The following is a 22,739-nucleotide window of genomic DNA, read 5'->3' on the forward strand; positions in this document are numbered from 1 at the left end:
GGAGTGATTATGTGAATCATGTTTCTACTTGTTAGTTTTATTAATCAACAGGAAATTCAATTTAACGATTCATTGATAGTCTAGATAATGAGATATGTTCAACTTTACTGATTAACCAGCCAATCAATTTTATCACTAAACATCTACATGGTAATTATGATAGTCAAACTATTATTGAACTTAACTCAACGTTTTTTCAATCAGCAACAACAATCAAAATTATTGCTGAACAAATATAACCATCAATAAGTCACCAATATGGCAACAAAGGGTAATGTTTATCGTTAATCTTAACCTAACCATTTCCCTTGATTTAGATAAAAACAATTGCTCACCAAAGTATTGAAATCTTTTGCAAACAAGTAAACATTCTCAATAACACATGAATTGATCAATCAAGTTTTATCACTAATGCTGGTAATTAATTCGCAATTTGAAGCCTTAATTATCTCAATTAAATTCAACTAACAGTTTCACTTTAATATTTCTCGCTTTACTCAGTAGAGGGCGCTTTTGCCTCTTCTCACTTTTCCAAGTCTGGTTGCAACATTAGGTTAGTTTGAGATGTTGCTCGGATGACTAAAGATGAGAAACCAAATCTTTTTGGTTACTTTGTTATAAACATTTTCTTATTTCATCATTTTAACTGATTTGCTTAAACAATTAGTTTATGTTTCATCGTTGATTATTTATTAATCTTAATCATTACCAACTAACTGTCAAGTTTTATTGTTTCAATCCTTACCATTTTGTATCATTTTGGTTTCCATTTGCATTTACGGTGTTCATCTTTTATAATTCTTTGGCTTTTATAATTTCTTCACCAATTGGAATAATTTGTTTACTGTTGAGTGTCCAGTTTTTATGACAAATCTGGTTCCTGTTTATTTCTCAAGCCTTGTGTAATTTGGTCATTTTATACAACTCTTGATTTTCATCTAATCTTCTTTTCAACATCGAGATCCCTTGTGATTGTCAACTTCAAGTTAACCATCAACAAGTGAATTTATCCATCGATTTTGTTACCTCTTTTTTTGACACTTTTATGTTTACTTGAACATCAATTCGGATGAATTAAAAGTGATGCCTGCCATAAATGAATCGGATCTGTCTTTAGGTTAGTAATTTTCAATATTTTCAACTATGTCGTCATTAACTGTCATCTTGGGTCTCATCACTTTGTCCATTAATAATAATCAAATTATCAACTTTTTGTCAATGTTTACCCTACAAAACCGTTGACTGTGTTGATATATTCTGGGAAACTCAGCAAAGCATTAATTATCCGATAGATCCGAGAACTTGTCAATTGAAGGTTCACCAACGTTCCTGGTTATTTTCTTATCACTTTTTTCCAATCTTCATTTTTTTCTTCTTTCAATCCTCTCTCTTTTACCATTTTTCAAAAGGTCTCAACTTTTGAAATTAAAATGGTAGATGGGAGAGCTTTGAAGAAAGGAAGTTGAATAGAAAGAAAGAAGACTTGCAAAAAAGAAAGACATTGGCTGATGAAAATAAACATTTTCTTGGATCCATCAAGTTCCCATGAAGTCAAAAAAAACCCTGAACCTAGAACAGAATGAAATGAAGCAATAATCTTGAATAAAGAAAGATCATCTTCTGTATCCAATCAAGATTCTATTGAAACTTTTTTCCTCTTCAAACTGAGTATTCCTAATTTTCTTGTCTCTCTTTGTCATGTCTATTTTTTAGATGCTTGTCCAACAAACTTTCAAGACGTTTTGACCAATGAGACCAACTTAAAGCATAAAGAGGAAGAAGTATTAGGACATATTTACGAAGACATTGATAAATCTGGTCCACCAAGAATCGCACCAATCAGTGGAGTTCTTGAATCATCCAATGTAAGATAAAACACTTCTAAATGTTTATGCCCATCTCTTGACCCTTGACTCCTCTTTCTTTTTCTCTTTCTTACCCAAACCCTCCTTCAATACCGATTGCATCCTTATCATGTAAGAAGCTAACCACAACCAACCAACAACCCAATATTTGCATCTTTATCATCTCATTACTCGATTAGTTGTTTTTGGTCCTCAAAATGATGAATTACATTTGATTAGATTGATGTTGCATTGAAAAAAACAAGATTTCAAACAATTTACAACTTGTTTTATTTTCATCAAGAATTACTTGATTTTGATCATTCTCAATGACTTTTATCATTTTTAAGGTCTAGACAAGTTCAGTTATCATATTCACCATAAAATGAATTACTTATTCCTTGTTTCATCAATGCACCATCAATATCATTAATTATGATTAAAGTTTAAACATTGATTAAGATTACTTGATGAATTGCCTAATTGCAAGGAGACCAAAGTTCAATGAAACAAAAACGGTTGTTGGTTGGTAATGAAGTTGATGTTTATATTGTTTAATTGTTACAATCAAATGTTTATTTATAATTTGATGAATTGTCAACAAAAGTGTTCTTGACCTTTGAACAAAAGATGTTATAAAAGTTGCTTTTTATGACCAAAATTTAATGACATTATTATGGTAATAATAGTTGTCAATTGAACCCTTCACAATGTAACCCATCCTTCAATCATCCAGAAATTGGGATAAATTTTAATCATCCTTGGAAGACAATAAAAGATGATAAAGATGGCTACAGTGACAAAAGTACATCTTGAATTACCTATTTAGGGCCGATCCGATGAACTAAAATGTTTGTCAAAATGTTTGTTTATTGGCAATGTTTGTTAAAATTAATCGATTTTGATTAATGTCATTTTAAATCTTAATTAAAAAGCGCCATCTTTTGTTTTTTAATGATTTTAAAAGATAACTAAAAATAATTTATAATCAAAAGATAAGAAATTTAATCTCAAAAAATGTAAAGGCGCATGAATAAAATGATTGTTAATTTTTTGATCGGACAGTGTTAATGTTGATGACGTAATAAAATCAAACAAACATTGCCTACTAACAAAGATTTAAACAACATTTTAAACATTTTTTAGTTCATCGGATCGGCCCTTAATTGACAGATCTGGACTAATCATGATCATTTTCAATCATCGATCATCTTGTTCATCATGAAAAAAACAACGGTCTCATTGCCTTAAATGAAGACTCAAGGTTTTTTGTTTTCACGATACATTGTGCTTCAAACTCACCAGTTTGTCATGAATCACAAATAAATTATCATCAAATTATTATCATGTCTGAATCATAAGAATCACTGATTAAGAAGTAATCTTTTTATGGGAATCTTCATCATGACAACTTGTTGATTGTAAACAGCTTTGATACATTGTAATGAATATTGTAGGATGCACTTTATCCATGTAAATTGGGTTAAAATAGTTAATTTTTTAATTACTTCAACATAGTCTTTAATTATTCATCAAAAGGAAAGTGTTCAATCCAAAGTAAAACCTGTAAAAGCTGATTCCAATTTCCTTCTGAAACTCAAAGACAGTGAACCATTCAATGAACTTTCCATGTAAAAGTTGAAAAAATGATTATGAGGTTAGACCTTTTTTTGATTCATGATGAGTGTTAAAAAAAGCTGAATCATGAGAATGATATAAAGATGATAATCAAGTTACAGGACACTTACAGACTATGAAAAATGACCAATGAAGATGATTTTTATTCTTTAATTTAACTTTTCTTCTCTTTCCAATTCCGTCTGAATCTCACTAATGATACAACCACGAATGAAACTTTCATTTTTTCACTTCTTTTTTTACCTGTTTTTTTACCTTCAAAATATTGCATTCAGTGTCCAGTAATGAAAGTCTCATCTTATTGTAATTTCAACAGTCCGAAACAATATTTATGCCCACTTTCACCGGCAAACCTTATCATTTTCTCCATGTATTCATTATCTTGAAAACAACTTTATTCTGTTCATTTCTCTACTCATCTTCACTATGAAAAGCGATTTATCTCAAGGAAGAGCATAAAATGTACCAACAATTTGCCAACAAGATGATGATCAAGATGAGATAAAGTTATGAGAAAGGAGCAAAAAATAAACGCTTGGATTCATTTTGATTGTGGTTTTGGTTACAGAACCCAAATTTGATGTTTTTGTTGATCATCATCGTTGGTAAATCATGTTAACAGAAATGAGCATCAGGGTAATAATTCTTGCCTTTGAACTGATAACTCTAGTTTTATTATTCTGTATCTGAGTGTAAATTTTATGATTAACTTTTTAGTTTCACCCAATCAAACAATTTCATTGTTTCCCCAATTTTTAGTTACTTTTGATCAACCAAAGTGTAATCACATTAAGCAATTACATTTTTTCATTTTAGATTAACTGGTTTCAATTTCATCACGAAAACCATTTAATTAAATTAACGGTACATGTTTATGTTTATAATTAATTTTATTCCTAATAACTTTAAATTATACAAAATTGAAACTTTCACAGAAAATTATCGTAAAAAACATGGTTTATTTTAAATAGTTAATTGCAAATTATCAGTAAATTGTTGTAAAAACTTTCTCATGAAACCAGAAACAGTTTAACAGCATCTTCAACCCAATATGAAGACTCATGATGAACTGTGTTTATCTTAAATGTTTGTAAATTGTTATTTTGTGATTGTTAATTATTCATCAAAATTAACAATATTTTTGTAAAAAAAAGTAAACAGTTGAAAAGAAAGTTGAATTTCAACAATTGAATTTTAACCAGGAACCAGCCTGTTGCTGTCAATTGTCCAAATGTTTCGATTGCAATCGATTTATGATTTTATCCATTTGTTAATTCACTTTGATTAACCAATTAATCCCAACCTTTCCAAGAATCATTGGCATCAAATTTATTATTGTGTGAGGTTTCCTTTTTGTGTCCTGATTGGAAATGATGATCACCTGATTTACCAGTTTTATCCCAACCACCCAACTTTTTACCTTTATTAAGACAGAAAAGTTAATTGTCAATTTATAATCGTATCATCATTGTGATCAAAAATTCATTTTTAGAATCACTTTTTTGTTTGCTTGTTTTTGTTTCTTCAAATCAATCAATTGTGATTAACAAGAAAAACTATCATCTTGATCAATTGAAATAGTTAGATGATAGCCAAGCCTGTTTACCTCAATTTCAATCTTTTTTCATTTACTAAACATTTACCTTTTTTACCTGTTCATCAGTTTGCATAACTGTCTTCAATTCACCTGCAATTAATGGTTACAAAGTTTGAAATAATAATTGATTGACTCTCTCATTAACTTGATCATAATTCCTCTCCGTCAATTGTCATCTAAACAATCCATAACCAATTATTGTAACAAACTGTAATAACCTGTTTTAATTGCTAAATAATCAGTCAACTTGTAAGAATAATTAAACGTCAACTTAAACTCTTTCATTGTTTTCTTGTTTCTTATAACTTTAGATTTATTATCTCTATTATATCATGAAAAGTTTAGAAACAATTCCTGGTAATTCAATGATAAAAACTGTTATTACAAGTTGATTAACATTTGAAACAAATCGTTCACGTTCATCATTTAAATTATTCATTTTAATACTGTTCAAACTTTAAATTGCAATATTATCAAATCTCTTGTCAACATCGTGAACACTTTTTTGACATAAAACAATCTCAATTAACATACAACATGTACAACAGTTAATTCAATCCAAGTTAATTGTTTTAGACAACGGTTAACCGTAGCTACTAATTTTTACAGCTAACAGTGGTTCAGTCAAAATAAAGTTTAATTGTGTTAACTTTTATTACCTTCATCAACTAAATCATCTGCATCATCATTCAGCCACACTTTGCAAACGTTTTCAGTGGCCTCAACTTTACTTTCAAAATTCTTAAAGTGCTAGATGACATCAAACTTATTTATATTTACAATCAACTTCTTATTACAAAACGTTTCAATTGTTTCAAGACTGTACAACCGATGACCTGTAATTAACCTGAATCGAGACGCTTATTTCTAGGAATCAAGTAATGATTGAAACTGAAAAGGGAAACTTAATTGTTGTTAATTCGTTGAGTCATTTAGGTAATCATCAAACAAGATCCGACTGTGACTAAATTGTCAACAAATTAACTACTCACTTAACTGTTCAATTGATTAAAGTGAATCTTTTGTGCTTGACAGACTACAAGAGTTTCAACAAGCTCAAAATTTACCCAAAAACCCGAAAAACCAAGCAATGAGATCACCACAGGTCACCTAGAACCATTTAGAGCATCTTTTTCCAGAAAAATCCCAAAAAACTAAATCACTGAAATCTCATAAAGCTAACAAAGTAAACAAAATTATAATTCTGATGATGTAAAAAGCTGACCTCGATACCTTTATAAGCAAATGTATCACTAGGAAACATCAAATCATTACGATTAAATGGATTGTAAACATCTTGGTTCCTTTTTTTTTCTGGTATTATGTTGTTTTAGCTGTCTATTGATTTGTCTTATTGGCCTAGTTTCATCCTCAAAGGTGCATTAAATTGAAGAGCAGCTTGAAAAAGTTTGGGAAAAAAGGTCAAAAAAGTAAAACTTGCGTTTTCAATTGGTAACCAAAAACTAGTACTTGAACTTGACTCTGCCATTAACTTGATACTCATTGACGTCAATGTTGTTTTCATTTGCTATCTTTTGCTTGACCCCATAACCACCCAACTATGGGCTAGTTTGTTTTCCTTGTCAAATTACCTGCAAAGTGATTCACTTTTCATCTTAAATTTTCTTACAAACACAAAGTTACTCACCATATTGTTGGTTCTCTGTTTTATCTTCATTTTGACCAGTAACTTCATCTAATTCATCTCCTTGATTAGCCTGCTCATGGTCAGCAAACTTTTGATGGTATTTTTCAAATTTACCAAAATCGTGTTTCTGTCCATCATCTGATTTCTTTGTCCAAGCACCATTAGACTGAATAAAAATAACAAACAAAACAATTAACAAATCATGTTATTCATGTATTTGTGTATTTAGGTTGATAAACTTCGCCATAATGGTTAAATCAATTTTGATTTATAAATGCTGATCAGTCTCTAAATTGGGATAAACAATTAGTCCCATTAATGCGACAATTTAGCTTTATATGTAAATGCTTCGAAACTACGGAAGTTGATTGCTTTTTCAATTAACTTCATATTCACCTTAATATGTCATTTCAATTACATTTCGATTACATTTCAATTATAATTCAATTTGTTTAATTTAGTTTCCATTATAATTAATAAACTTTTACCTCTTTATCCCAATCCCAACTGGTTGGTGTGTTACCATATTTTGAATCTGAATCTGCTTTACCAGTTTTAATGGATCCAATTTGCTTATTATTAACATTTTTATGCTCATCGTTATGATCGCGACTCTGATAATGTCCACCATCGTAACGACCTTTATATTCATCTTCATTTTCCGATTTTCCTGAATCAATTTTCATGTTTTCATTAATAGCATCAGCCAATTCATCTTTAGCTTTCCTTTCCCAATCATCGACAAAACCTTTCCAATCCTGTTAAATTAAAATAACAATTTATAAATTTAATTTCCCTTAAATCAATATATAATTTAAAAGAGTGATTTGCATGATGAAAAGAATAGCCCATTGAGAGGAGAAAAGCTTTAAGGCTTTTTGAATACGCAACAAAATAATCAATCTGATGATGAATGGAAAAACAAATCTGATTAAACAATTGATTGCGAGGCTTGTAAAGATGATCATCATCAATATGATTAGATTTAACGTCAATCGACTGATGGTTAAAAAAATTGAAATAAACTGGACAATTGATTGCAATGATTTGCATCATCTTCTGATGATTCAGTTGTATGATCAACATCTAACTGAATCAACATTCATTCATTTTCATCAACCTTAATCATAACAGTTTCTCTCATCAATTGACTGGTGAATGTTTCTCATTATTGATGATTAGTTTCGCTTGCTTCTCTAAATTGTTCACACAACCATGATTATTGAGTTTTAAATTGTCATGAAACAAACAGTGAATGAATAAGAAAAAAATCTCGTTTTGTTGCTCATTTGTGCTTTTCACATTCAAATGATTCACTTTCATCAACTAACATCAAGTCAACAATCTGATTATCTTATTGTCTGACTAACTTGCATTCAATTTCATCAATTGATACAGAATAAGAAGAAAAAATGTTTCAATGAAAATACAACAAAAAAACCAAATGCATTTGTACTGCTATCTCATTCATAAGCTGCTATTATTCACTAATTAACATGAGCTACTGAAAAAAATGCAATCTTATAAGTTACTTGATTTCAATAATAGTCATTAACATCATTTTACTTGCATCAATGAAGGAAATGGAGCATTAAATTGTACAATATAAAGCAATATTTTGACCTAAAATAAATCACCAATCACTTATTAGTATACAATATGTTTTTGCTGTTTCTATTATCAACAGGATTCTTAAAAATAATTATATCTAATGAACGTTGAAATGATGCTTCATTTTCATCAACTGAACATCAATGATTTTTAAGATATTTCTGATTCCAACACAGACTCAACAGTTTTCAGGTGAAATCTGGTCAAACTGTGATGATAACCATTTGACTATCAATTTATTAACCCTGAGTTTAACTGTAAGCTGTTTATCATGATTTAATAGCAAAAGTTGTCAACATTGAAAATGATCAGTGTGAATGAAAAAGCGTAAACACGCAACCTTCAACATGAAACAGATTGTTGGAGCTGAAGTTGCCTTTTTTGGGTTTAAAATTCTTGCAAGTAAAAAGTAAGGTGAAAACTGATGATCGATTGGTTATGGGGTTAACATGTTATCCAGGAAAAAGATGAGGATGACTACATTTTAAGCGGTAAACAAGGTTTCTCAGGTGAAACTTAAGAAGCTGATAAACACTATCGAGATACAATCAGTTGAAGTCAGTATCGATTTGAAGTGCGTTTCGGTAAATCAACAAAATCAATTAGAAACACACGGGATTATGTTGAAGAAACAATTTTCATGTCAAAATTAACTCAATGAAAAAGCCTTATAACTTCCTTGTCATGTCACCTTCACAATGGACTGAATATTAACATTTTGATTTGGTTTATAAGCAAATTAATCAATCACCCGAGCTTTTTGAAATTCAGCATCAGTTAAATAGTCTCCTTTAGGCACTTCTTGATTCGCTGTTGATTCATGATGATCGTCATTGGTTTCCATGTATTGTTTACCTTTCCAATGAGTTGACCCATGATTTGAATCAACACCATTCTTTCCAAACTGACCATTACTTGATGATGATTTTGGTGTTTTACTTTGGCGAGTTGATGATGATGATCGTTCAACGTTAAATCCATTGGTATTCATTATCAGGTTAAATGCTATTACTATCATAATTAAGGACCACCGAGGTATCATTTTCATCTTTATCATCATCATTATCATTTACACGTTTCTATCTTCTTTTGCTTGTAACAATTTTTCACACAACAGAATAGTTTCACTCAATTTTATAACTATAATTATGTAAAATAATGAGCATATACAAATTTACTATCACAACCGACGAACACAAATTTACACAAACAACAATTAACAATTGACAATCACAATGTGCACAGTTTTGAAGTTGATTTCATTTTCAGCTCTTAATACGATTCTGTTAATCAATTTATACAATATCGTGATGATCAATCAGAGACGCTACCTTAGGGTTGATTAAGATGAACATCTAACAATTTGTACACCTTATCATGATACTATTCATCTGGTTCCTCCTCCTCCTCCAATCCTGCAATCATTAAGAAAAAGGAAATTATGAGTTAGTCAGACGGAAATACTGATGAGAAGTGCGAAAGTAAAAACATTGATCATCTTTTTCTTCAAGATTTTCCATTCTTCTCAATTCTTCCTCCCTTTCTTTCTCCTTCAAAATGTTCAAGAAAAAACAAATTGTTATTCAACTCGTAATTGCTACTTTTCATGTTTAAAGCATCAACTTACACAAAAAAAAACAAGACTAACCAAGCCTTGCTATTTTTTGCTGTCCAATTGTATTGCTAAGCATAATCTTGTTTTTTATTCAAACTTCAATCACTTCTACTCACCCTTTGATCCCATCTCCTTTTGATGCTCAAGCATTGTGTTCCTCTTAACAATAACAATTAAACGACGGGACAATCAGGAAATCATAGATAATAACATCGACAAGAAACAAGTTAAATAATAGTTAACATAAGATTTAACATAAGACATTTAAATTAGTTGAAAGTGCCATCTATTGTTGAGTGAATTGGCCAATCGACGTTGCCTATTGACAGAAAGGTGACAATTTTTAAAACAATAGATGGCAGGCAGTCTAGTTGGTCAAAAATACAAATTTAAATCCTTTGATAACCCTGGTAACAATTGTTAACGCTTTTTTCAAATTAGTGCAATCTTTAATTGTTATTGGCCATATTTTTGTTTCCATATTAAGTCAACCATTAAATGTGGATTTTTTTGAAGGGGAATCAAGTTTGTCTGTTTATGGTCATTTCCTATGGATTGTGCAATTGTTTGATGGAAATGTTAAAGTGTTGTGTTTAAAAAATCACCGAAAAGCGAAAGTGAACAATTCCGGTTCTGGTTCCACTTTGTTTTGTTTACTTCATTTTTTTGTTTATTGTTGATGACTCAGATTCAATCAACCCTGCTGAATCTTAAGATAACTTATCTATTGGGATTGCAATTGCGATTACAGTTCAATCGTCGCAATTCAATTGCAGCGCTTTTTGCGTTTTTGTACAGCTTATAGTAATGAATCCACGTTTTTGATTAATAATTGTCATGAAACTTGCACTTTTTCATCTACCTATAACCCTTTTTTCGTTCTATTACTTGTTTATTTGCTTGTTTACATTTTTATTTGTTTGTATTACTTAAAACGCTTACTGTTTAAACCTGAAACCACTAATCTGTTAGATTAAACAGCTTAAGTTTAGCTTCCCAAAAACATCGAGCAACGCCATTTCCAATGTTTCTCCAAACATCAGTCTTTACTTTTTCTTGTTCTGTTAATGATCAAACAACGTGATTTTTATTTTGTTTCAACACACTGTACATAATTAAGTTATTTTTTTGTCAAATGCTTCTCAAAATGGTGATCAATGGACGATATACTCTTAACTCACCAACTCAAATGAAATCAAAGAATTTCTATGCAAAGGTTAATCATCATTTTTACTACTTATTCAACAATAATTTTCTTGCAATTCTTCATTGTATTCACTCGATAATATAACACCATCAACCTAGTTCACCCAATTTCATGTCACAAGTAGTCAAGATTTCATCATTGAAAGTGACCGATTCGACGCTAGTGCCAACCAATTTGACCATCAGCTCTTGTCTCCTTAAATAATTTATTCAACTTGCAAATTTTATCTGCATCATGTTTCAATAACCTATTCAATTCAGGGTTACCCTTAAGATTTCATCATAAACAATAAGAGTGAGACACTTACGGAATATGCTTAACCTTGTCGCTCTTGTGTTTGAAGATGCAAATACTTGATGGTGATTATTATGATTAACAGGAATACCTTTTGTCTCTTTTATCTTTCTGATAATCAGGCCATCTTCAAGGTGTGAACCCGTTAAGCTAGAATTTTTTTACTTTTTATGAAAAGAAAAAAGAATCTTGCTTGTAGGTTCTTGAGACTCAATTTTATCATCTTTTTGCAGTAAACTCATACAAACATCATGATTGAACCTTCATCAGAAGCTTATCAAAAAAAGATGAACTTTTGTTTCTATTAGAATGAAGGTTCTTTGATATTTAGTTTATCGTTGTTAGTGTTGATGATGATGATCATCATCACCGTCATTACAAGTTACACCAACTTATTTTGATATTTTTTTCTCTTTTCAACCTTACTCATTTAACTTTGCTATAACTTTAGATTCTACCCTCCCTTATTCATTAATTTAAATTTTTTAACCTTTTTCATGCTATTTTCGCCTCTTTGCTTTGCTATTTCAATTTGATTAAAAATTTTTTCTTTCTTCTCTCATTAGTTTCGAAAAATTTTGAAGCCTGTTGCTTTCAAACTTGGAATCGGATCATCTGGACCAATAATGTCACCTGTTGAATTGAAACACACATCTCAAATTTCGTATTCAAATATACAGACTGCACAAGTACAATCTCAACCACCACCGCCACCTCTAACTTCAGTTTCAACAAATAACAATAACAACCATGTTCACGCTCTTCAGCCACCGCCTCAACAGCAGTCACAGCCGCAACAACAACAGCAACCACTAACAGTGACATCACAACAACCACAACAAACACTTCATCCACATCACCATCTAACTCTGAGTAGTCATCATCATCATCACCACCACCATCAACACTTACACAATGATTATCATTCACCACGGACTGGTTCAGTCTACTCAAGTCCATTTTCATCTATCGACTCCGAAACTGATTCTGGAAAATTGATTGTGAACGGTTTGAATCGTGTGGAAACCTTAACAACTAAGTCAAATTTAAGCCAAAGTCAAGCAAGTCTTTCCCATTGCTCGGGTCTTCCTGGAGATGATGATCACTGGTACCTTGATCCACCTCCGCCACCTTCCTCGGTTCTTAAAATGCCTTCACTTAACTGGGACTTATCCAGTTTAACGGCTGCTCGTCGAAGACCTTTAATGTACAATTCAAGTGATTATTTAAGTCAAACTCCTTCGCCCAATGATTCAGTTATTGTTGAACTTGAAGCACTACTTAGGGAGAAAGATTCAGAAATAAGTTACCTTAGAGAAACCTTGGAACGCAATGAACAGGTAAATACATTAATTCATTATTTTCATCTCTTAAATGGCTCCAATACAATTGAAAGTTACAATGTCAAAATATCAAAATTTTTAATAGTTATTCTTGTCGAAACTCTGTAGACCCTGAGACAAGAAAAAGTTCATCAGCTTCTCAGCTATCATCGTCATCTTACCAGTTTTTGTGCTCAAAACTAAATAATGATGATGGCTATGTTGATGGAATCATTGATAAAATTTTAGATTTAGTTAGCATGATTTTTAAAATTTGTTCACGAACCACCATTTCTTAATAAGAAGCAGTGTACCTTAATTTATTATTATATCGCTTTTGATATTGCAATTATACTATCATTTTTTATCAAATCGTGGCCAACAGAAACTTTCTTAACTTAAACAAGTCTCTTGTTTATCATCGGATTCACTTTAAAATGCTTGTTTGAAGTTATATATGTTTAATATCCTACCAATTACAATAGCCGTAATCTTCTAACTACTCAGGCCACGTCCTTCCATCAAAAATGAAATAATCATAATGTTAACTCTTTAATCTCACTTCTTCATGAACTTTACCGAATAACCTATTTGAACTTTATATAAGATTTTAGACGGAGAAAGTCCAATGAGAGTTCCGATCAATTTCAAAATGATCATTTCTCTCTAATCCTATTCAATTCAATATAATTTAATGCAACTTAAACTGGTTAGATAAGACATTGTTTTGTTTTTATTGTCAAATATTAATAGAAATGAAATGGACAAGCTATATTAGGCACAAGCTATTACTTTCAATCATTGCTTTCAATTTTTTTCTTCAGGTTCTTTATGAGCACAATTGTTGATCTATGACAACCTAATAGACTAATAACATATATTAAATTTTAATTTAATCTATTTTTCTCTTCCATTTCAGGTTATCTTCAAAGTTTACGAAGAGAAAGGCCAGAGTTGGGAACGAGAGTTTAAAAAATTGAAGTCACAATACGAGTTAAACCTTAAAAACTATCAGCAAAGAGCAACTCGAGCAGAACAAATGATATCTCTTCAAAATAAACAGGTAAGAATCTGGTTTCATACAACAATCAACAAGTAAACAACATTTACTCAAACAAGTGAAAAAAATATTGAAACAAACGACCGGAGCAGCAAAAGATTACAATTTTTTCACTACATAGAATCAACCAAACTTTACTTTCTACTTTTTCATAGTTTTCCTCCTCATACTTTCACTCTATTTTGGCCCATCTAATAGCTTCTTTTAGACTGAAACCATCTGAATTTTGTTAGCTATTCTTGTTTCTAGACTTGTTTCACTGAATAATCATCACAATCAACAAGCTTCTCTATTTGGGTGTAACCAGCATTTAAAAGGTTCATTACATTGCTTTATTTGTTTACCAAGAGAGACTACCTGAAAATTGACCTTACCTTCAGCGATTTCATCTAAATTTAGTTAAATTATATTCCATCGTTTCCTAATGATTAGTATTTGTTTGAATACACATCAGCTATTTACAATGTAACAATTAGTAGTTGAAGCAATGATTTTCTTACTGTTTCCGGCATGTATTGGTAAATAATACACAACCTTTATTATCGTAATTATCATTATCCCTTTTGAATGAAAAGGTCATCATTTAAGCTGTCACTCTGTTTACAGATTGTCGTCCGGATTTGATTTGTGTTTCATGATTTTTACTTGGTTATTGTTGTTTACCAATTGTCTATTAGATAATCACGTCAATGCAATTTGAATGATTGTGTTCATCCTTGCAGTATCATGATTATCTCTATCCTCTTCCTTCACCTTGTAATGCTTCAACTTACACCTACTTATACAACTTTTACTGATAATTTTATTTCATTTCTATTCACAGAATCAAGCTGACCGGGAGTTAATTGAACAAAATTATGAGACAACCCGAAAAAAGGTTGAATCATTGGAAACTGAAAATGTTGGACTTAAAAGTGAATTGACAAATCTTAAAGAAATGGTTGATGAGCTTAAATGGACTTTATGTGAGCGAAATGGTGAGATTGCTTTGCTCAAATCACAAATCCGTGATTCTAAAGTAGATCTCAATTACCGGTCAACCGAGTTGGTTGGATTGAGGGCCAAACTGAAAGACACTACTGAAGCTCTGGAAGAAACAAAGTTTAAAAGTAATTCCCTGGAAAAAGAATTGGCCTCATGTCAGGATAACTGTAATTCACAGATTCAGAATCTAGGTCAACGGTTATCCGATTTGGTACGACAGTTGGAGGAGAAGAGTAGACAGTATGATACATTGTTTAATGAGAAACGTGAATTACAAGATCAAGTATTAACCTTGCAACAACAATTAACTACTGAACAAACTAATTTTAATAAGGAGAGAGAAACCTGGGCTGATGAGAAGGATAAAGTTCTCAGATATCAACGACAATTGCAATCTAATTACAGGAAGATGTTATCAGCTAACAAGATTCTTGAAGATCTGGCCAGCATCCTCAGGACTAAGGAATTACCAAAAACTGAAGAATCTTCTTGTTAACTATTTTGAATTTTCCATTTACATTTTGACTTATTCTCTTTTCTAATTGATTAATTAACTATCTTTATAATTGATTTCCAAGAAAACAGATCAACTAAAAAATGTGATCTTTACTTTATAAGAAACAAAACAAATCAACTTGTCAAAACTTTTTTTTATTTCATCATTTTTCCAAATCATGTAAAATATAACTCTTTAAATGATCAAATGAAATTTAATCTTAAATAAAACTTTTCTGGTCTTCTAAAACATAAATTGATTTAGTAACAAAAGTATGTCAAAATGATTATGAGGTATTAAAGTTTAAAAAAGCTGTTAAAATGATGATTATGATTATCGATTAAGCTGATGAAACAGTATGACCAAAAACCATTGCGAGTAACGCCATTCTGACAAACATTCCATTTCTCATTTGACGGAAATAAGCAGCTCGAGGATCTTTATCAAAAGCTGGGCTGTTAAATTAATAATTTGACAAAAAGTTAATTTAAATCAATCAATTAATAAATAGATTAAGAATTTTAATTATCTATGCAAACTTACCTTATTTCTTCATTTCGAGGCAAAGGGTGCATAACTATCATCTTCTTCTTAGCTTTAGACATTAATTCAGGAGTAATGATAAACTGTTCTGTCCAATTTCGATAATCCAAGTCTCTTGTAATCCTTTCCTTTTGAATTCTAGTCATATAAATTACATCGGATTCCGCTAATGCATCTTCAAGGTTTGTGTTTTCCTCGAATGGAATTTGTTTTTCGATCAAATAGTTTTTTACAGAGTCAGGAAGTTTAAGGCTTGGAGGTGAAATAAGCTTCAAACGGACATTATAGTGGGTCAATAGTTTTGCCAATGAATGAACTGTTCTTCCATTAAGAAGATCTCCAACCAAAGAAATGCTTAAACCATTTACAGTACCGATTTCTTCTCGAATAGTGAAAACATCAAGTAAAGCTTGAGTCGGATGTTCACCAGTTCCATCGCCACCGTTTATAATCGGAATTTGAGCAGCAGCAGCAGCCATTCGTGCCGCTCCTACTTGCGGATGTCTAATAACCAAAGCATCATAATAGGATGACATTGTTTTCATGGTATCGTCAAAAGTTTCTCCTTTCTGCTGAGATGATTCACTGGGGTCAAATTTTCCTATTGAACCTCCTAATCGAACCATGGCTGCATTGAAAGAATGGAAGGTTCGACTACTTGGTTCATGGAAATATAACCCAAGAGTTTTACGTCGAAGTACATCACAGAGGTCAGCTTTTTTCTCGATTAGTTTCTTTATTTCTTGGGCACAGTTGAACAAAACATGGAGAGTCTGTGCTGTGAACATGTCAACTGAAAGAATATCTTTGTTTCTAAGAGTATCATCATCATGAACAACAGCAATTGATTTTATACGTTTTGTTGGAACCGGTTCAACTTTGGTGGAAGTTATGGTGGGAATAGGTGGTGTGGGTAGAGGAATTTTATCTCCTGTTAGTTCCGTTTTAATATCACCTAAATCATTTAACTTTAATTCTTGTATGACATCAGCACAAATTTCTGGAACTGTTATACGAATTGGTTCTTTAATTCGATCAACCTCTGTTAATGGACATATTTCATTACCAAACCCAGGAGGAACCAGTACTTGTCCATCAATAAAAGCAACCTCACCTCGAAGAACAACTCGTCGAACTTTACCTTTTACTTTTCGACCAGCAAATGGAGTCCAGTCGGCTTTTGTGTAAGGCAAAGATTCAGGAATTATCCATGTTTCATCTAAATCTATTTCAATATAAGTATCAGGTTGGTCTGGTAAATTAAAAATGCGTCTTGGATTGATGTAGAGTTTTGTGAGAATATCTTTCAATGACAACTTTTTCTCATGAACTGCAGTCAACAGTAAGGGAAGGATTGTCTCTAAACCAGGGAAACCGGGACAAAATTGTTTATGTTTATGGGATAAAAGGTGTGGTGCGTGATCCGTTGCAAAGCAATCAATAACATCAAGATTAGCCCAGAGAGCTTGTTGATCTGACTTTTTGACTAATGGTGGTTTCACTGAACTCTTTGATTCACCAATATAAGTTACATCCTCTTCCGACAAGAAAAGATGGTGTGGACACACCTCACAGGTAACTTTTTTACCCTCTTCTTTAGCTGCTTTAATCATAAAAATTTCCTCAGCTCGAGCAACATGACAAATATGAACAGATCGTTGGTATTTACTTGCTACCATTATAATTGCTGCTGTATCACGTCCTTCAGCATGAGCAACTATTGGTAAATCTTTAGGCCAATGTTCAAATTGTTTTATCCAATCATCAAAATTAGACATTGTTAATGTTCCAAATGTTTGATTAAGATACATTTTAAGACCTACAACGGGATTTTGAGATTTGGCTAAACTTGGTAATAATTCAGCATTGGAAGGAGTTGCACCAAGGAAAAATGTATAATCACATTTAGCCTTTGATTTAGCAAGTGTACGAACTTGATTAAGAGTATCACCATCAACGATAGCAGGATCAGTATTGGGCATTGCACAAACCATTGTTATACCTCCAGCTAAAGCTGCTGAAGTACCACTAATAAAATCTTCCTTTTCTTCTCCACCAGGTTCTCGAAGGTGAACATGAACATCAATTAAACCAGGAAGTCTAATTATTTTTCGAGCCGTTAAACAATCAATATTCGTTTTGACTTTTGGTGATCCCTCGATCATGCTGAGGGCGTCAATCAGAAGACGGGCACATTTAACATCAGAAATTAGAGGAACTGAATGATCAATAGCAAAACGTCGTGCTCGATACCCAAGAGTCGAAACTCGACGAGCTCCACGACTTCTCATTGGTATATTTATAATAAGGTCGAATTCTTTCTCTGCTAATGAGGCGACAATAGCATCGACAATATTAACAGTCGGATTTTCATTTCCTATCTCTTCAAAAGGCCATTCTATAGCTTCAATGTAAATCCCTTTATGAGTATAATAATCAGCAGTTCCTTGACTTCCAAACAACTTGTAATTCATTGATTTCAGAAGACGGACACTTCCTAAAAGTTCATCTTTCCTTTCATATCCTCCAATAGAAAGAAATGCTACTTTTCTCTGTGGAATACGGAATCCAGTACTCATTAAAGCTTTAAGATAGGCTTCGTATTTGTTCTCTCCAAAACAAGCGACTTCACCAGTAGAAGCCATTTCAACACCCAGAGCAACGTCTGCTCCAGCTAATCGAGAAAATGAAAATTGAGGAACTTTAACACCAACTCTTGAGTTTGTCACGGCAGGGCTGAAGGTATTTGTTCCAAATTCTTGACTATCGGGCTCATAAGCTCCCATGATTACTTTAGTTGCTAAAGCAACATAGTCAAAGTCTAGGGTTTTCGAGACAAATGGGAACGATCGAGAAACTCTAAGATTACATTCAATGACATAAAGTTGATTATTCTTGGCAATCAATTGCATATTGTATGGACCATTAACTGCTAGAGCTTGACCGATGGCAGCACAAATTTCTTTAATTCGAGCTAGTGTTTCTTCGTTCAAATCATTAGGAGGAGTAATTAACGTAGCATCTCCTGAATGAACACCAGCATTTTCGACGTGTTCTGAAACAGCAATTTTAACTAGTTCACCGTCACGAGCAACAGCGTCAACATCAATTTCTTTAGCACCAACGATATATTTACTAATAACCACAGGGTGGTCTCTATTCACTGTGGCTTCTTTAGCCAAATAAGTTGTCAATTCATTGGCATTAAAGGCCACAATCATTCCAGCTCCACTTAAAACATAAGAGGGACGAACAATACACGGATAACTTGTTTCCGCACAGAAATTTAAAGCTCCTTCAATGTCAGTTAATTCACGCCATTTAGGCTGGTCAATTCCTTTGATGTCAAGAAGACGAGAAAATTTGAAACGATTTTCTGCACCATCTATATTTTCAGGTGAAGTTCCCAAGATTCTAGCATTTTGTCGGTGAAGATCCATTGCAATATTATTAGGTAATTGTCCACCCATACTCAAAATAATACCATGAGGGTTTTCAATTTCATAAATATCCATTACAACCTAAAAAATGAAATAATTAGTTACAAAGACAAACTTAAAATATAAGATGGCTGGACTCACCTCAAAAGATATTTCATCAAAGTATAATCGATCACACACATCGTAATCAGTACTAACAGTTTCTGGATTGTAATTTATCATTATTGTAGTTTTGTTCATCTAGATAAAAAAGAGTCACTCATAATTAATAATCAAAGTTTACATTTAGTTACGGCTACATACTTTACGAAGCTGAGAGACACAACCAACGGCACAACAATCGAACTCTACTGAGCTACCAATTCGATAAACTCCTGATCCAATGACAATGACAGAATTTTTGTTGATTTCTGATGGGTAGATGTTATCAGTATCATCTTCAGATGCATTATAAGTAAGATAAAGATAATTTGTAGAAGCTGGGTATTCAGCAGCAACGGTATCGACCTTTCTAACTCGAGGACGTATCGGAGGAGAGCTTGAGTACCTTAAAGCTCTGATTAAAAGTTCAGCTGAACCAACACAAGATGCAATCTGTTTATCAGAGAAACCGAGCTTCTTAGATTGTAAAATAATATCTGATGAAATTGAGTTTGAGTTGATTGTTTTGAGAAATCGCTGATGGTCAATAATCCGCTTCATCTTATATAAAAACCATTTATCGATTGCAGTTAATTGATTTAACTCTTCTATTGAATAGTTATCCCTCAATGCAGCAGCAAGAACAAAAATTCTCATATCAGTAGGACATTCGAGTTTCTGAGCTGTTGGTTCTTCGACCCCAGGATCAAAACCTGCACAGTTTTCATGCACCATTCTCAATGCTTTCTGGAATGCTTCTTCGAATCTTCGACCAATTGCCATAACTTCACCAACGCTCTTCATTGAGCTTCCAATCCTACGAGATACTCCAGTAAATTTACCTAGATCCCAACGTGGTATTTTAACAACGCAGTAGTCTAGACTGGGCTCAAAACAGGCAGTCGTTGATCCGGTTACCGAGTTTTTCAAGTCTGAAAGACAGATTCCAAGAGATAATTTTGCTGCTACATAAGCCAACGGATAGCCGGTAGCTTTACTTGCTAAAGCTGATGACCTTGAAAGTCTTGGATTTACTTCAATAATATAAAACTCTTCACTTTTAGGGTTTAAAGCAAATTGCACATTACACTCTCCAATAACACCAAGGTGACGGACAATTTTTATAGACATTGATCGAAGAAGATAATATTCTGAATCAGTTAAAGTTTGACTTGGAGCTACAACAATTGATTCCCCTGTGTGGATTCCTAAAGGGTCAAGATTCTCCATATTACAGATTGCTATACAGTTGTCATAAGAATCTCGAATGATCTCATATTCAATTTCTTTCCAACCTTTCAAACTTTTATCGAGTAAAACTTGATTTGAGTGAAGTAAAGCTTTTGATACAATCTTTCGAAGCTCTGTTTCATCATGAGCAAAACCTGATCCAAGGCCACCAAGTGCATATGCAGCACGAATAAGAATTGGGTAACCCAATCGTTTGGCAGTGATAATAGCTTCTTCAACTGAATATACAGCTCCTGATGGGGCAACTCGACCACCAATGGAGGCAACTTGGTCAGCGAAAAGCTTTCGATCCTCTGAGTTAATGATAGATTGAATCGGTGTTCCCATCACAGTTATTGAATATTGTTTGAAAATACCACGATTGTTCAATTCAATCCCACAATTTAATGCAGTTTGACCACCAAACATAAGTAAAATGCCATCAGGGCGTTCCAATTTAATCACCTCTATCACATATTCTGCAGTAATTGGTAAAAAGTAAACCTTTTCAGCTAAGCCAGGATTTGTTTGAACTGTTGCGATATTAGGATTTATTAAAACAGTTGATATTCCCTCTTCTTTCATTGCTTTGATGGCTTGACTTCCTGAATAATCAAATTCTCCAGCTTGACCTATTGATAAACCACCTGATCCAAGGATAAGTACTTTTCTAGGATATTTACGAGCCTCTTTGAAAGTTGGAATGTTTAATCGTTTAGTTATTAAGTCAATCACTTTGTCACCCGATTTATAGTTGGCAATCAAATCTAGATAAACATCAAACAATGATTCCAAGTCATCCGGACCAGCTTTGTGTTCAGGGTGAAATTGAACGCTGAAAAAGGGCTTTTCTTTATGATAGATACCTTCATTGGAATCATCATTAGCATTGGTAAAAAGAGGCGCCCATTCATTAGAAAGACTTGATGCATCAACTGCGTAACCATGATTTTGAGAAGTTACAAAACAGCGCTTAGTATTGGTAAAAAGGCATGGTTGATTATGACCACGGTTGCCAAAATTCATTTTATAAGTTTTCCCACCAGCAGCGAGAGATAAAAGTTGATGACCGAGACAAATACCAAATATCGGTTTAATATTAGATGAGTTTAAAATCAATCGAATCCGCTCAACTATTATTTGGCAATCTTCAGGGTCTCCTGGTCCGTTTGAAAGAAAGATTCCATCATAAGGAATATCACATTCAATAAAATTAAAATCCCAAGGGACAAGAGAGACTTTAGCCCCACGATTGACAAAACAACGAATCTGGTTATATTTTGCACCACAGTCAATCATTAAAATATGTGGATGACCTTTAGGGTTGAATATACGTTGCGATTTTGTTGACACAGCAGCAACATAATTTCCTTTAAAAAGAGGAATTTCAGGAACTACTAAATCAGGAATAGTTATCTTAATTTGGGCGATTTGGGTTTTATTATCACGAATGTGCTTAGTCAAAGCTCTGGTATCCATCCCTTGAATACCCACCACTTGGTTTTTTACTAGCCAGTCATTCAAATCGCATTTACCATTCCAATGACTGTAAAAGTCAGATAGTTCATCTACAATTAGAGCTTTCACCCAAATCTTAGGTGCCTCGAAATATTTGAGAATCCCAAAATCATCGACTTCGTCATTAGGAACGCCATAATTGCCCACCAACGGATAGGTGAACACCAAAATTTGGTTAAAATATGACGGATCGGTCAATGACTCAACATAGCCAACCATTCCAGTCTGAAAAACTGGAATTAAAAGCAACAAAAATACATTTATAAAATAAATTAATTCACAATTTTCAAATCAGACGAACAATTACTCACCGATTTCTCCAGATACATTTTGTTTATAACCAAAAGGATGTCCAAAAAATTGCGAGCCATCTTGCAGAGTTAAGCAGGCCATTGTTAAAAGCAAAAAAAATAAAATAAAATCAGAAATAAAAACAACTTGTTAGTTTAAATGATTGTTGTCGATTGTAACAGTCTTTAAAAATGATTTTGCAAACGAAATAAACTTTTCCATTGCTTCAACTGCAGCTCCATCTAGCGTATTGCATGTAC

General features: G+C 32.6%; 3 protein-coding genes across 6 annotated transcripts; 1 reads left to right on the plus strand and 2 right to left on the minus strand.

Annotated features, from left to right (window-relative positions):
• Positions 1-565: 565 nt before the first annotated feature.
• Positions 566-15,565, plus strand: LOC107362967 (leucine zipper putative tumor suppressor 1). 2 transcript variants are annotated; one of them, XM_015930121.3, is made up of 5 exons: positions 566-1,117; positions 1,714-1,865; positions 12,021-12,794; positions 13,696-13,839; positions 14,660-15,565. In XM_015930121.3, exons 1-5 carry the CDS (start codon positions 1,084-1,086, stop codon positions 15,314-15,316), a joined length of 1,761 nt encoding a protein of 586 aa, XP_015785607.1. In that variant the 5' UTR covers positions 566-1,083; the 3' UTR covers positions 15,317-15,565. The 2 variants fall into 2 exon arrangements, with proteins under 2 accessions (XP_015785607.1, XP_015785608.1); XM_015930122.3 differs by lacking the exons at positions 566-1,117; positions 1,714-1,865 and adding an exon at positions 10,287-11,169.
• On the minus strand, positions 4,354-10,211 carry LOC107362971 (uncharacterized). Of its 3 annotated transcripts, none has more exons than XM_025161005.2 (5): positions 10,070-10,211; positions 9,670-9,753; positions 7,216-7,485; positions 6,728-6,893; positions 4,354-4,902 (listed from the first exon to the last, which is right to left on the minus strand). In XM_025161005.2, the coding sequence occupies exons 2-5, from the start codon at positions 9,691-9,693 to the stop codon at positions 4,775-4,777; spliced, it is 588 nt and encodes a 195-aa protein (XP_025016773.1). In that variant the 5' UTR covers positions 9,694-9,753; positions 10,070-10,211; the 3' UTR covers positions 4,354-4,774. The 3 variants fall into 3 exon arrangements, with proteins under 3 accessions (XP_025016773.1, XP_015785613.2, XP_089125332.1); XM_015930127.3 differs by having other exon boundaries at positions 9,090-9,753; XM_089269206.1 differs by lacking the exons at positions 4,354-4,902; positions 9,670-9,753; positions 10,070-10,211 and adding exons at positions 6,534-6,671; positions 9,090-9,551.
• LOC107362966 (carbamoyl-phosphate synthetase 2, aspartate transcarbamylase, and dihydroorotase rudimentary) lies at positions 15,451-22,656 on the minus strand. The gene is made up of 5 exons (XM_015930120.3): positions 22,500-22,656; positions 19,603-22,421; positions 19,441-19,539; positions 15,860-19,380; positions 15,451-15,771 (listed from the first exon to the last, which is right to left on the minus strand). The coding sequence occupies exons 1-5, from the start codon at positions 22,579-22,581 to the stop codon at positions 15,657-15,659; spliced, it is 6,636 nt and encodes a 2,211-aa protein (XP_015785606.2). The 5' UTR covers positions 22,582-22,656; the 3' UTR covers positions 15,451-15,656.
• Between the last annotated feature and the right edge of the window lie 83 nt (positions 22,657-22,739).

Source organism: Tetranychus urticae, chromosome 3, assembly GCF_039701765.1.
Source record: "Tetranychus urticae isolate SD_2017Ah chromosome 3, NJAU_TeUrti_SD_1.0, whole genome shotgun sequence".
Taxonomy (NCBI): domain Eukaryota; kingdom Metazoa; phylum Arthropoda; class Arachnida; order Trombidiformes; family Tetranychidae; genus Tetranychus; species Tetranychus urticae.